Source organism: Stegodyphus dumicola, chromosome 7 (genome assembly GCF_044657685.1).
Source record: "Stegodyphus dumicola isolate Sdum_Otavi_A_Nest chromosome 7, ASM4465768v1".
Lineage (NCBI taxonomy): Eukaryota > Metazoa > Arthropoda > Arachnida > Araneae > Eresidae > Stegodyphus > Stegodyphus dumicola.
Window position 1 is genome coordinate 67,417,757 of NC_140774.1, and position 14,461 is coordinate 67,432,217.

At 32.4% G+C, this 14,461-nt stretch overlaps 1 protein-coding gene across 11 annotated transcripts in view; it reads left to right on the top strand.

Moving 5' to 3' along the window:
- The window catches only part of LOC118203970 (ankyrin repeat domain-containing protein 13C), a 215,610-nt gene that overhangs the window by 85,524 nt on the left and 115,625 nt on the right, over positions 1–14,461 (top strand). For 6 of the 11 annotated variants that reach the window (XM_085820396.1, XM_085820397.1, XM_085820399.1 and 3 more), the window contains 2 exons: positions 815–843; positions 12,633–12,733. In XM_085820396.1, coding sequence (XP_085676522.1) covers positions 815–843; positions 12,633–12,733 — 130 coding nt within the window. The remainder of the gene's footprint in view (positions 1–814; positions 844–12,632; positions 12,734–14,461) is intronic. The other 5 variants (XR_015042105.1, XR_015042106.1, XR_015042107.1 and 2 more) reach the window with 1 other exon arrangement.

The following is a 14,461-nucleotide window of genomic DNA, read 5'->3' on the forward strand; positions in this document are numbered from 1 at the left end:
ACAAATCAACATTCAAGGAACTGACTGCATGCTGTGCATACAAATTTTAATAATACTTTAAGAATAAACTGAAACAAAACAAGAAATAATTTTCACTATAAGACTATTAGATTAACAAAAGTGAAGAAAATAATCTCAATTAAATTAGCAATTTTTTTTATAGATAAGGTCATGCAGTTACTTACCTTCCTTTTTCTAATCTGTTTTAGATTATACTTTTCATAAAAAATTACCAGTAAAAACTTTATAAAAAATTATTTATTAATGACCTTTCTTAGTTAGCTATGTAGGTTAAAAATTCTATTAAGTGCTATAAGTTGCATTAATTTTCTATGCTTAAGTTTCCTTCTTACTTTATCAGCAAAAATTTATTATTTGAAAAATATGTATATAAGGAAGAATTATCCTTTTTTCCATCTTGAGTTCACAAATCCTTATGGAAGTATCCATTTACAATTATTAAAGCCTGAAAAAAGCATGTCTGTGATATTATCGTCACGTGATGATTTGTAGGTACTTTATTTTTTACTACGATGTTTTGAAACTGCAAAGTTTTTTAACCGCTTTATTTTCGACGACGATATTTTGTACCACGATGTTTTAGAACTGCAATGTTTTCTCCTATGATGTTTTGTAGCACGTCATACGCCCTGTAATAGAGGTAACAAATGCACGCCCGTAGATACTGTGGATGGAGCAATATTGCCTGTGGAAATCATGCATTTAAGCAGTCAGAGGGTTAAGCTGAACAATATATTATTTGTATGGTTACAATTTTTATTTGTTTAATTACTGGAAATTTTAAATATTTCAGTCTGAAGATTTCCCATTGTCTGTAGAATCGTGAGTAAATTTTTATTTTTTCTTTATTCTTAAGAGCATTCATGTTCTAACTCATACTCTTGTATTTTGGAAATGCTTTGCTATGTAACTATTATTTTTCAAGTGTAATAGAATTTTAGAAAGCGTCACTATCTCACAAAAGAAAATTAAAACTTGTAATGATGCTTAATTTTTTTTTTCAAGAATAACACATATTTTCAAGTGCCAGAGTTCTCATTACCCCACCAGTGGTCAAATGAATGCTGATAGTTTGACCTGGGTTCGAACCTAGGCAAAAGGCTGACTGCGTGGTTGATTTTCACGGTTTTTCCCATGTTAAACATGAATACAACCCAATTTCCTTTAGCAAGTCTTAAATTAAGTCATCCCTTCTCTTAGGCAGAGAGCCGTGGCTATATTTGAATAGCCTAAATTAATCAATGTTCCAAATATCTGAAAATAATTGCTAATGTCATTTTGTCACTGGAATCAAATCTTTCCAAATCGTTATTATAAACTCTAAATAGTATAACTATTTTCCATATTAGTTAAATTATAAATTTTATGAAATGTTGGGAAATAAATGTTTTCATAAAAATATTTTAGATCATTATGTTTAATTGATACAATAGTAAGCATTGGCATTTTACAAAAGATGTGAAAATGTATTACTCATTTAGGGGAAAGGAATTATACAGGATGTATCAGTACAGTGGTGACAAAATTTCAGGAGAGATAGAGTACAACACATAGACGATGGGAAATCTCATAGCAATGCATGATCGGAAATGCTTTCCTAGCGCGTTAGTGATGACACAAAAATCAAGAAGAAAAGACACGAATGGAGTAAGTAAACATGTTTATTATTCAAAATACAACAAAAACAAGGAAAAAACAGCATAACGAGACATCGATCAAAGTTGGTGTTTGAAATTATGACCCCGGTCCATGATGCAGGCCTCACATCTCTGGTGCATTTACAAACGTTAGCATAAATACCTCACGTGTCTTGGTCATCCCCAGCAGCTGCCATGATGTGTGAAATAAGTTCTTCAGCACTGTTAATGGGAGTTTCGTACACCAGTGCCTTAAGATTCCCCAGAAGAAGTAATCAAGGCAAGTGAGGTCTGGAAATTGATGTGTGCACCATCCAACAGCTGGGGCAATACCTGCTGAAGGAAGAGTAGATAGTTTGCACCTGTCAGACTTTGGGGCAACAAATATGGCCCGACGAGGTGGTCTGTTACAATGCTGGCCCACACATTTACGGAAAATTATTTCTGGGCTGCATGGGTTCTTGTTGCATGTGCATTCTCCTCTGACCACACATGGGTGTTATGTGAATTGAAGATTCCTTTGTACATGAAGGTTACCTTATCGGTGAAAAAAACAGTGTCTGGGAAACAGATATCTCCTACAAGCATCTCAACATACCAGGGGGCAAAAGCCAATCAAGAAAGAAAATTGCGTTGGCCCAGTAACTGCACACGCTAGATGTGATAGGGCTTCATGTTAGTATGCAGGATCCACCAGACGATCATATGGGAAATCCCGACCTGACGAGCGATACTAGTACCAAGGTTGTTTTGTACCAGATTCAGCACTGTCTCATCATTGCTTGGCATCCTTACTCTTTGCTCATGTTGCTGTGTGTCCACAATGAAGAAGCATCTACTTTCGAAAAATCTCTGGTGCAAAAGTGCAAAGAAAGTGCAACTGGGAGTTTGCCTCCTTGGGTAACGTTAGACGTACAACCGCTGTGCAGCTCATCCATTGTAATCAGCTGCCCCATATGCATATTAGCAAGCTCAACAGTTGTGTAGCATTCCATCCTACTACAACTCTGTCGGCAGCCGAAATGAAGTTTCACAGTTAATGTGCCAGCAACAACCTTGTGTGTGCACCATCATCTGATACTTCAGTTTAAGTAGCAACATCTGTTGCATATGCCAGCCAAAGACTTAGCAGCATTGTTGCTGTACTCCAAATAAACATGTCTTCTCACCCTGTTTGTGTCCTTTCTTTCTTGATTTTTGTGTCATCACTACTATGCCAGGAACGTGTTTCCAACCATGCATTGCTATGTAATTTCACCATCATCTAGGTGTACTCTATCTCTCCTGAAAGTTTGTCACTGCTATACTGATAAACCCTGATAAAAATATGCTAATACAGTACAAAGTCCGAAATCCGAATGTCCATTATCCAGAATGATCTAAAATCCAACCCTCAAAGCCACAAATATCTTTTTTTTTTTTATTTTTATTTTATTTTATTTTATTTTATTTTTTTTTTGTGTGTGTGTGTGTGTGAGATTAACCCCATAAGGCACACATTAATTTCTAATTTTCGGTCAAAAAATCACCTATTTTTTTTCTTGCATAATCATGCCAGGGTTAGCTTCAAATCGAAATCTCGGTGGTGCAACGTTTGGTTGATTTATACTAATTTGATATCAATTCCTTGCTATATCCAAAATCTTGTTGTCATTATCTTCCGATTCACTTCCATCACTCAAGAAATCATCACTCTCATCGCTGAAACTGTCTGAGAAATTGGCATATTCAAAATTGTCATCGTCAGAGTCGCTCATTATCAGATAACTTTTTTTAAATTACAAAAACACTTAGTAATATAATTTGCAGTTAACTGCTTACTTTTATTATATTTACGTAATAAAAATGGATATATTACCTTTTCCGCACCAAACGACTACTTTATAGCAAAAAATTCCTAGCAAACTTATAGCTAATCATCAAAATGCGCCACGTGGTTTACACAAGAAAAATGCTGAATAGTGGTGCCATCTATGTCAAATAAGTTTAATTATAATCTAGCCTATTTATTTTTACTGGAACAGATCTCAGACAAGCATTAGAAATAAAATAACGCGAGATACAAGGGCGCCCGTGTGAGACACGGGCATGTGCAAATTTGCCGGAAACTTTCGCCCGTGTGAGACACTGGCAAATGCGTTAAGGGGTTAATAATTTGGCTCCGTAGCTGAGTGTCTGCTTGGCATACATCTCAAACTGAAACATTCATCTATTTTATATCCCTGATGCCAAATTGGCGAGTCATTATTTATTATATTTTGCTTTCATCACTGCATGTTTGTCAATACATGACAGCTTCAGTAATAACTCATGCAATGGTGTCTAAGCTTTTTTTATTGAATAACAAGAGTGTGGCAAACTTTTATGCTAACATTACGCTTGGCGATGATTATAGATTTTTAAATGCTCTAAGAAATGTTGGCAAGGAAAAATTCAACAAAAATTTCTTTTCATATGCTAAAAATAGATTTCGTTAATGAAACTCATAGGCCAAAAACTTACATTTAGTGCTATTTTAATTCAGAATAACTGATTTGTTATTCACCATAAACCCAGAAGCGGCGGCAGAAGTGGTCGCACTGGACGGCAGAATTTATTGAAGACAAAATTTGTGGAATTTAGAGAAGCACCAGTTAACTAAGAGATGAGAAGTTTTGTATAATTTAGCTAAAGCACTGAGATTCAAAGTTTAGGCGTGACGAAAATTTAGAACTTCGAAAGGTGCTTTGTAGCAGAATTTAGGACCCACAGAGACTGCACTGAGCGGTATCTAGCACCGGGCTTGGTAAAGCCTAAGTATATGTGGGAGTTTATATGTTTAGGACTCAGATTAGTTTTAAGCTTGTGCAAGAAGTAAACTTAGGTATAGTAAATAACTATTATAATTTAGGCTTAATACAGTATGCAGTAGGAGCAAGACAAATTTTAACGGAACAACTTGGCATTCATCTCCAATATTCTGTTACACAGTCAATAATATATAATGGATGCTATTAAGCTAGGCTAAAATTATCTTTACTGATTCTAAAGCATTTCAGTCTCACCATGCTCATTGTGGAATTATCTCATTTTTATAGGGAAGTGCTGCAAAATCAGTAGAAACCGTGTATAATTACTTGTGTATCAAAGTATAAAGAATTTCAGTTAATGCAGCAGACTGTGCTGCTCCTTAATCTTCTAATTTGATCCAGCTTATTATTTTTTGCAGACTGTTATTATTAGAAGAATTTTATTAAGCTTGAACTTTCGATTATGTCGAAAAGAGTTTCAGTTCTGGAGCTGCTAAAGAATCTACAAAGCGAAAGCATGTTTCGATGACCATTACACAAAAAGTGGAATTGCTGCAAAAAATTGATAAAGGCATATCCGTCTAAAAATTATGCGAGGAGTAGGGCATGAACTGTACATTGCATAAGAAAAAAGGAACTTTTTGAATTTTTTGTGGATTCCAACACACCACTTACAATGAATAACAGAAAAAGTTTTCGTTATGCTAAAAGTGACTATCATGTCAATGTAATGGTTGAGTGGATCAGACAGTGCTGCAGCAAGTGCATGCCATTGATGGGTCCAATACTAATGGTTCAAGCCAAAATATTTCATGAAGAAATGAACTTGAACACTGAGTGGACATATTCGGCAGGTTGGTTAACCAAATTTAAAAATCGCCATGGTATAAGACAATTCAAAATTTAAGGTGGAAAAGCTTCAGTTGATACTAAAGCTGCTGAACAATTTGCAGATGAATTCATTGGAATTCATTACTAGTGAACAATTATCTACAGAACAAATTTACAATGCTGGTGAAACTGGTCTTTTCTGGCAATATGTACCACGAAATACCTTGGCAACCTCTACGGAAAAGGCTCCAACTGGTGTCAAAGATTCTAAAGTGATACTAACAATTTTAGCATGTGCAAATGCTGCAGGAATACACAAGTATAAACTTTTCATAATCGGAAAACATGCACGACCTCGAGCATCTAAAGGAGTAACGATTTTCCCCGTTATATATCGCGCAGATAAAAGAGCATGGATGACACAAGCATTGATGAATGATTGGTTAGAAAATCATTTTATTTTCGAGGCTTGGCAACATTTGAATTCAGTTGGTTTACCTGACGACTCAAACATAGTCCTAATTGTTGACAACTGTTTGGCGTATACTTCACTTAAAGTTTTAGTGAAAGATAATGTATCCATATTATTCTTCCCTCCAAATTATACATCTATCATTCAGCCTATGGATATTGTAATAGTGTGCACACTGAAATGCAAATGTAAAGTAGCAGTTTTAAAATTTATGTTAATTTTCTTGAACAATGGCAAGATTATTCAAGAATTTTTGAAATATTTTAGCATAAAATCTGCCGTGTGGAGCATAGCAAGATCATGGGAGGATGTGTTTCCAGATACGTTAAAAAATGCTTGGCATAATTTATGGCTTGCTACCATATTTCATGGTGAGGACGATGAAGATGATAGCCGTGAACAGGGTTCGTAGCGGTCCTTACAAGTGCTTATAAGTCCTTATATTTGAAAATAAAATATAAGGGCCCTCCTTATAGGTGCTTACTTTTTCTTTAAAGCCCTTATTATTTTGTTTTTAGTGCTTTTTTTTTTTTTTTTTTTTTAATGAACGTGCATCCCCCCCCCCGGTACCAAAGCCGAAACTAAATAAACAACTTTTCTTCCTTATATGGAACGTCAGATGGTGAATCATACACCCGGAAATAGCTTTTCCCCCCTTCTCTGCATTAACGTAACCTATGTTGCGTGCCAGAGTACAGACAGGTGCACGTCGTTCTATAGGTCAAAGAATTGCGAAAACCGTAGAAAAGTCCGGTACATTCGGTATTCTTTTCCTTCCACCCAAATACTACACACGTTTGGATTTCTATCAAGATTTTAATAATTTGCATTCTCGTTCCGCGTGGTCAGTTCATATTCGTGTTTATTATGATCGTTATGCTTATATTATGAGCATATGTATGAATATTTATAATAATATAGTTGCAGTAGCTGCTGAAGTGTAAATAAACTTCCAAAAATGGTTGTACTTTTACACAGATTGGCTTTCTAAGGAATAATATTCGGAATGGCTTAAATAAAAGGAAAGTAATCGAATAGTCAATTTTTTCCCCCAATACATTATACAGTACGGAGGTTGGGGGTTCTTCCCTTTCTCTGCAAAATCTCGAATATTGGAACCATTAAAGTTCACAGCAAAGTAAGCACCGGACTTTTTATTTATTTATTTTATTTTTTGGTCGTTTTCCAAGCTGGATTGAATAGGACTAAATGTTCATCGGTCTACCAACCCAAGCGAAGAATGATTCTATTTCAGAAATTTAACAAAGTCTGTTCAAAATTAGAATGAAAAACATCCCAGATTGGTAAATCTCTTTATTAATCAATATGAGTAATATCCCCTTTCTCCGCAAAATCTCTAATATTGAAGCAGCGGACTTCTTCTTCTTCTTCTTCTTTTTTTTTTTTTTTTTTTTTTTTTTTTTTTTTTGTCATTGTCCAATCCGGATTGAATAAGACTAAAAATTTTGCGGTCTACCTAACCCAAGCGAAGAATGATTCTATTCTGGAAATTTAACGCAGTCTTTTCAAAATTAGAATCAAAATCACCCCCAGATTAGTAAGTCTCTTTCTTTTCCTGTATTTAGTTCTTTATTCTCCGAGTACCGGCAGCTGTTGATTCCGATTGCGTAATATCACGTATGGAAGAATTACGCCGCGCGTATTGCGCAATAACGTTTGCGGTATTTTGCAGAGATAATTAATTTTGATGTTCAGTCTGAGATTTATTTATGAACATTTTTTTCTGAGTTTTACTGTGCTTTCTAAGCAGAATATTTCTCAGTTCCGTTGGTCTATTTTTATATAATGCACATATCGAAATGTCAAAATCATTTATTTAGCCGAGAAATCTAAAGAACGGCTACAATCCCCCTCTCCTCTTTTTCCAGTTACGCTCGTCTATACGGAATATTCGGCAATTTCCGAATATGCGGCTTAGTTAAGCTTTTACTGTTAAAGGATGACTGCATGAAGCAATTTCCCATCTCCTGATTTCAGAAATGTTCCTCTTTTTTACTTAAATTACTTTGCTTGGAATATTTGTTAAGGGAAAATTGTTATGCAATGAAAATTTAGAAAATGTTCAGAATTTTGATTTAAATTATTTAAATATTATTATGAGTGGAAAAATAAATTGTATTTATTATTAGGTACCAAGCGAAATACAACTAATATAGATTATTATTATTTATTTTCTATATTTTGAACTGAAATTTCATCATTAGATCTTGTAATATAGTTTAGTTCTGCATAGTTTTTTTTTCCTCTCTCATTGTAAACTAATTCTGTAAATTGAAGTGTCATTTAAAATTAAAAAAAAAAAAAAAAAGTTAATTGTTTTCCATGGTTGAGGTAATGCTTATTCTCTTAATAAATATTGCATTGCTCATATTTTAAATTGCAAGTCTAATTTTACTTTTAAGGTTATGCAGTTGTGTATAATGACAGGTGCTTATTTTTTTCTTAAAATGTGCTTAAAAAGTGCTTATATGTGCTTATTTTTTTAACTAAAATGTGGCTACGAACCTTGGTGAATCATCGCAAACTAAAGGTGAAATTTTCCAGTTATTGGATTTTGTAAAGAAATGTGGAGAAGCGGGTATAAATGAAGATGATATAATAAAAGTTTTTCATTGTGACAAAAATGCCCCAATCATCAATCAGTTAATGGACGGAAAAATCTGTAGTATGGTTCTAGATCCGGAAAATATCGCTAGCGATAGTGAAGAAAGTGACAGATAGGTTACTGAAAACGAAAAAATTTTGATTGACAAGTTAGTCGGTATTCTCGACGCAGCAATTACAGTACTTGAACAGTGGAACTTTGTAACTGAACAAGAAATTATTTCTGGTTATAGAATTAAAGAGAAAGTATTAGCACACACACACACACAAAAAAAAAAAAAAAAAGAAAGAAAGAAAGAAAGAAAAAAGAAAAAAAAAAAGAAAGAAAGAAAAGAAAAGAAAAAGCAAGTTAAACAACTTAGATTGAAAGAAATGTTTAATAAAGTAAACAAATAAATATTAAGCTGCTTTTTTTTTTTTTTTTTTTTTTTTGTGTGTGTGTGTGTGTGTAAATTTCAATACCCTTTAGATCATAATTGCTCTTTATTTCATAAATTACGGTTTCAGATTTTTAATTGTATAATTTCTGCATTCTGTCTTACCAGATTTAAATTGATGATCTATAATCCGGAAAAATCCGGAATCGCTGAAGTCCCGACAAGTCCGGATTTCGGACTTTGTACTGTAGTAATTTATTGAATTTGTATAAATACTTTATGACCAGTGGTCTCAAAGTGGCAACCTATGAGCCCCATACGACCCCTGAAGCAATTTTATGCTGCCCACAAATACATTTTTCACTGAGTAATTACCATTATTGTGACATTATTTATTATGGTAAGAATCTGAAGAAAGGTTTAAAATTTTATTGATTTTATTGAAGCCGATTTCATTAATATTAAAAAAACGAGTAATGCCCATAAAAACCTACAAAAGTAGCTAATTAATTTATACTGTGACATAAACCTTATTCAAAGATTTTAACATTCAGACTTTTTCATACTTGTAAAACAATAAATACCCCTGAATGTTTGCAATAAGAATAATCACTTTGTTTGGGAATACATGTGAACAATTTTTACTATTTAGGTGTCAGTTTCTTTGAATTGCAAAGTGTAACCAACAAAAACTTTTTGTTCATTCAGAAAATATGTATAAATTGAAATTTTTATTTTGAACCATTATTATTATTGTTTACTCATGCTTTTTGATAAATATTTTGTAAGTAAAATTTTTAGTTAAAAAAAAAAAGTTTCATCTTTTTAAACACAAAAAATTGGCCTGTCAGCTGCTTCAGATCATGCATTTGGCGCACTTGTAGTTTGAGTTCACTGCCTTATAGGGCTTTTCCATCAATTCCTTGTACAATATGTGGATTAAATGTACCAAATAGAACAGAATTGTGTAATGTTTTTGTATAAAAATGCCACTAGAAATATTTAAATGTTGTTTAAACATACTCCATGAGAAATTTATGGTATGAGAAATGAGATATAGAGATACTGATGTAGATATGAGAGAGAAGCTTAAATAATTCAATGAAAGACAAATTAAGTTCAAAATCAAAATGTAAATTTTGTGTCATAGCCAACATTAAGTGGCCAAATTTATTAAACTCAAAAAGCATAAATTAAGCAAATTCCAATATCATAATCAGTTCTAGAATAATGAATTGGCACATTAAAAATATGCTAATGCTAAGATATATTTTAAATAATGTTCTAGAACTTAAGTATTTCAGTATCTCCAGACAAGCCAAGTAATGCCCATAAAGTCTGGACATTGCTACATCTTCACCAGGAAATTTATGTATACTTTATAAATTGCTACATCTTCATCAGGAAGTTTATGTATACTTTATACCTAGTTTTTTAAAATATTCTGTAGCAAATAGTATTCTAGAATACAAAATAGATGTTTTGTGTCAAAAAATAAATCTGAGAGATTTCAGATTTTAATGGTAGCCTAAAAGGGTTTGTTAATTTTTTTTACACTCTTGCTTGAGCTCGCAGTATACTTAATCAGTTGTTTTACTCACTCCTGCTAACCCAGTTGTTTTGTCTTTTAATTTCATTATTAAGCATCATTTTCTTCACACTTATGCCATATACAGTTCAACAGCAAAATCAAAAAATTTTTAATTAAACAAAACTTCGACTTTCCAATGCAGTGTTAAGTGTTGGTATACATTTTTATATTTGTTCTCAATTCATCATATCAGTTTTTGGTTTTCCTAGTAAGATGGTTAGAAAAGTGTTTTTTGTCTTTTTATTATTAATGTTTCAAGTGTTAACTTTATTAAATATCATGATTTTCACACTTATGCCACATAAAATTCAATTCAACAAACAGCAAAGTCACAATATGTTTAACATTTTTTCGATAGACAGTCTTGCACGCTAATAATAAAAAGGTTTTATTCTGTATAGTGTTGCCACAGCTTGCTTTTAAATCATCAAGTTTGTTAAGTAAAATTTGTTAAAGTTTTACAAAATGTGAAATAGATAATACAGTACAAAGTCTTTAATCCGGACGTCCATAATCCGGAATGATCTATAATTCGGACATCAAAGCTACAAACTTTCTGCGCATGCATAGCATTTATGCATGTGCATAATACCTTTACGCATGCGCATATGCATTTATGCATCCGTATAATATGTTTACGCATGCGTGTTTAATGTATAATGGATAGTATAAGCTAGGCTAAAATTATCTAATTATCTATTTCAGTTAATGTTAATGATTGCGTTGTTCCTTAATCTTCTAATTGGATCCAGCTTATTAATTTTTGCAGACTGTTAGAGCAATTTTATAAAAAGTAAGCTTGAACTTTCAATTATGTCAAAAAGAGTTTCCGATTCTGGAGCTGCCAAAGAAAGGATTTACAAAGCAAAAGCATGTTTCGATGACCATCAAACAAAAAGTGGAATTGCTGCAAAAAATGGATAAAGGCATGAAGAAAAGTGACAGAGAGGTTAGCGAAAATGAAAAAATTTCGATTGACGAGTTACTCGGTATTCTCGGCACAGCAATTACAGGACTTGAACAGCGGAACTTTGTAACTGAACAAGAAATTATGTCTGTTTATAGAATTAAAGAGAAAGTATTAGCACATAAAACGAAGTAACTTAAACAACTTACATAGAAAGAAATATTTAATAAAGTAAACAAATAAATATATAAGCTTTTTTTTGTTGAAAATTTTGATACCCTTTAGATCATAATTGCTCTTTATTTCATAAATTACGGTTTCATATTTTTAATTTTATAAGTTCTGCATGCCATCTTACCAGATTTAAATTGATGATCTATAATCCGGAATCGCCAAAGTCCCGACGAGTTCGGATTAAAGACTTTGTACTGTAAAACAAATTCAAAATTCAGACTTCCAGATGCCAATGTTTGGGTGGAGGATTGCATTATTTAAAATTTGATGGCTGTAGGTACCATCGTTTTTTCAAAATGCGAGAAGTATACATACATTCATGCAGATTCTTAAGTATTTAGTTTCCTCAAATATAATGTGTAATATTTGGTAGCATCATTTGAAAAATGAAACGCCATTTACAGTGATTCAACACAAAATCCCATTTCGAGACTAATAGCCCTTTTGGGCCTAATAAAGAGTCATATATATAGTTTTTCCTTTGTTTTAGCTTTTGTTATTGTACAATTACGAAAGTATTTAGCCATTTACTGTTCTGTTCCACTCATTGGATATTGGGGTTGGAAGCTAATTCTCAATTTAATTTAAGAATTTATTATTTAAATATTTTTAAATTATTTGGCCTTGTTCAATAATTCATCAATTAGTCAAAAACAGGCTATTATTTTTACATTTATTTCTCTGCATGAGAAATGGAAAATCCTTTTTCATGTGTTGGTTTTTATAAGTTTTCTGTAAATTATTACTTTCTCTGCAGTAGTTTATTCATTCTTTTTAAATCTTATTTTGCTGTGTTTATGTACTATGATTAAGAATGTTTCCTATTTATCATCTTTTTGTGTTGAAACGCCATTTACAGTGATTCAACACAAAATCACATTTCGAGACTAATTAGTTTATTTGTCCAAACAGGTAGTCCCTCAAGAACAAGGCCTGTTTGGTCTGTTAATAGTAAATATACTGATATGTCTAGACGACTTCTTGAAAAGTAGCAATATTTTACTTTGATTATGTTAATTGCAGATGCTGCACCTACCATATTCATCATTTACATTGTTTGAACTTTGTGCTTTTTACAAGTTAAATTTTATGCAAATTAAATTGTTTATCTTGCATGTTTTTTGCAGTCCCCTTTTTTTTCCCCACAGACTTTTGAATGTACTGGAAGTAATTGCTCCTTTTAAACATTTCAAGAAATTAAGAGATTTTGTAAAAATGAAGTTACCAGTTGGATTTCCTGTAAAAATAGGTAAGTTATTGTAAATTATTATGTCAAATATAAATAATTTAACACCTGTAATGAAAATGCTATTAATTTCATTTTTAAGTTAGAGAAATTTGAAAACTTATCAGTTGTTTTTAGGTACCTTTGAAAATTTCAACGATCTAAGCATCACAGCAGTATTCAAGAACCTTCGAAACAGATATAATAATCATTCAGTTTTGAATCTACTCTTTTTAAAGTTGGGAAGGCTGTGCATGTAAGACACATAATATATATGTGTGTGTGTCTTACAAATTTTGAGTCATACATAGATGATGATGAACATCTGGATGATTATAATGAAAGTGTAATATTGGATGAATAACACGCCTTTATTCTTAACACAGTTCAGTTGCCTTGGCCTGAACTGTTCTGCCTAAATGCTTAAGAGTTATTTAGGAGGGGTGTTAATTATAGAACGTCATAGATGAGGGCTTTCCATTGAAAAAACAATTTATTAACAGGTGGTTTATACTTCCTTTAGATACTTTTCACACTTTTAATTGATATTAATAGAAATAAAGGCTTAAGATTCATATTTGTCCACAACCAGGAGCATAGAATGTTGAAACAGTTTTACAAGAATAATATAATCAGGCTATAACAGCACACCAAACAAGTATTAATTTAGAAGTCCAACAACAAAAATCAGCGTTATAATTTTAAATTTTCACAGGACTATTTCGATGGTTTTACCGAATCATCATCCTCAGCTGCAAAAGCGCAAATGAACAAGATAAGATATAGTGATTAGATAAGATAAGAAAGACTGGACAGGTGTCAAGCTACTGGCACCATCTGTTGATGAAACCAGAACTAAAACATAATTTCTTTAAAGGCAAAGATGGGTTGGAATTAGAGTTGTTAACTAGAACAGAATTTTTTTTTTTTTTTTTTTTTTTTTTTTTTTTTTTTTTTTTTTTAGTTTTGGCTGCAGAAAAATTGAAAGTTTGATTTTCGGACCAACAATGCTGGGCAACAGAAGACTTCTGTGTTTCCATTTTTCTAAAATACACCTCATGTTCCTTGGTGTGAAATTTTAAGGCTCTCTTAGTTTGACCAATGTAAATTAAACCACACAGGCAAGGAATCCTGTGAATACCCCAAGAATTCATATCTGGAATGGGGTCCTTGAGTATAGAACTCGGAATTTTATTAATGGGAGAATAATACTCGAAAGTTAAATTTCTGTAAAATACCTGCAACTTTATAGCTAATTGATGGAAAGAAGGGAATGACAACATAGTTTTTATAATCTCCTGGGTGTGTTGAGATGAGAATTTTTTAACAGAGAATTTTTTAGCAGTTAAAAAATTCTCATCTCAACACACCCAGGAGATTATAAAAACTATGTTGTCATTCCCTTCTTTCCATCAATTAGCTATAAAGTTGCAGGTATTTTACAGAAATTTAACTTTCGAGTCAATTATTTTCCCATTAATAAAATTCCGAGTTAATAATAATGTTGGGTGAAAAACTCCTGTCAATAGCTACTGCTTTTAAATAATTTAGTTCTTCATCAAGAGATGATTTTTCATCAAGAGATGATTTGGAGAAACAAGCTTGAAGAGTACGGAAAACATAGGAATAAAATGAAGCTAACTTTTGTCGAGTAGGATGGCATGATTTGAAATGTGGTGGATGGCAAACTAATGAAGGTTTATAGTAAACCATAGTACTGAAGTTAGATGTGTTACATGTGACCATAATGCC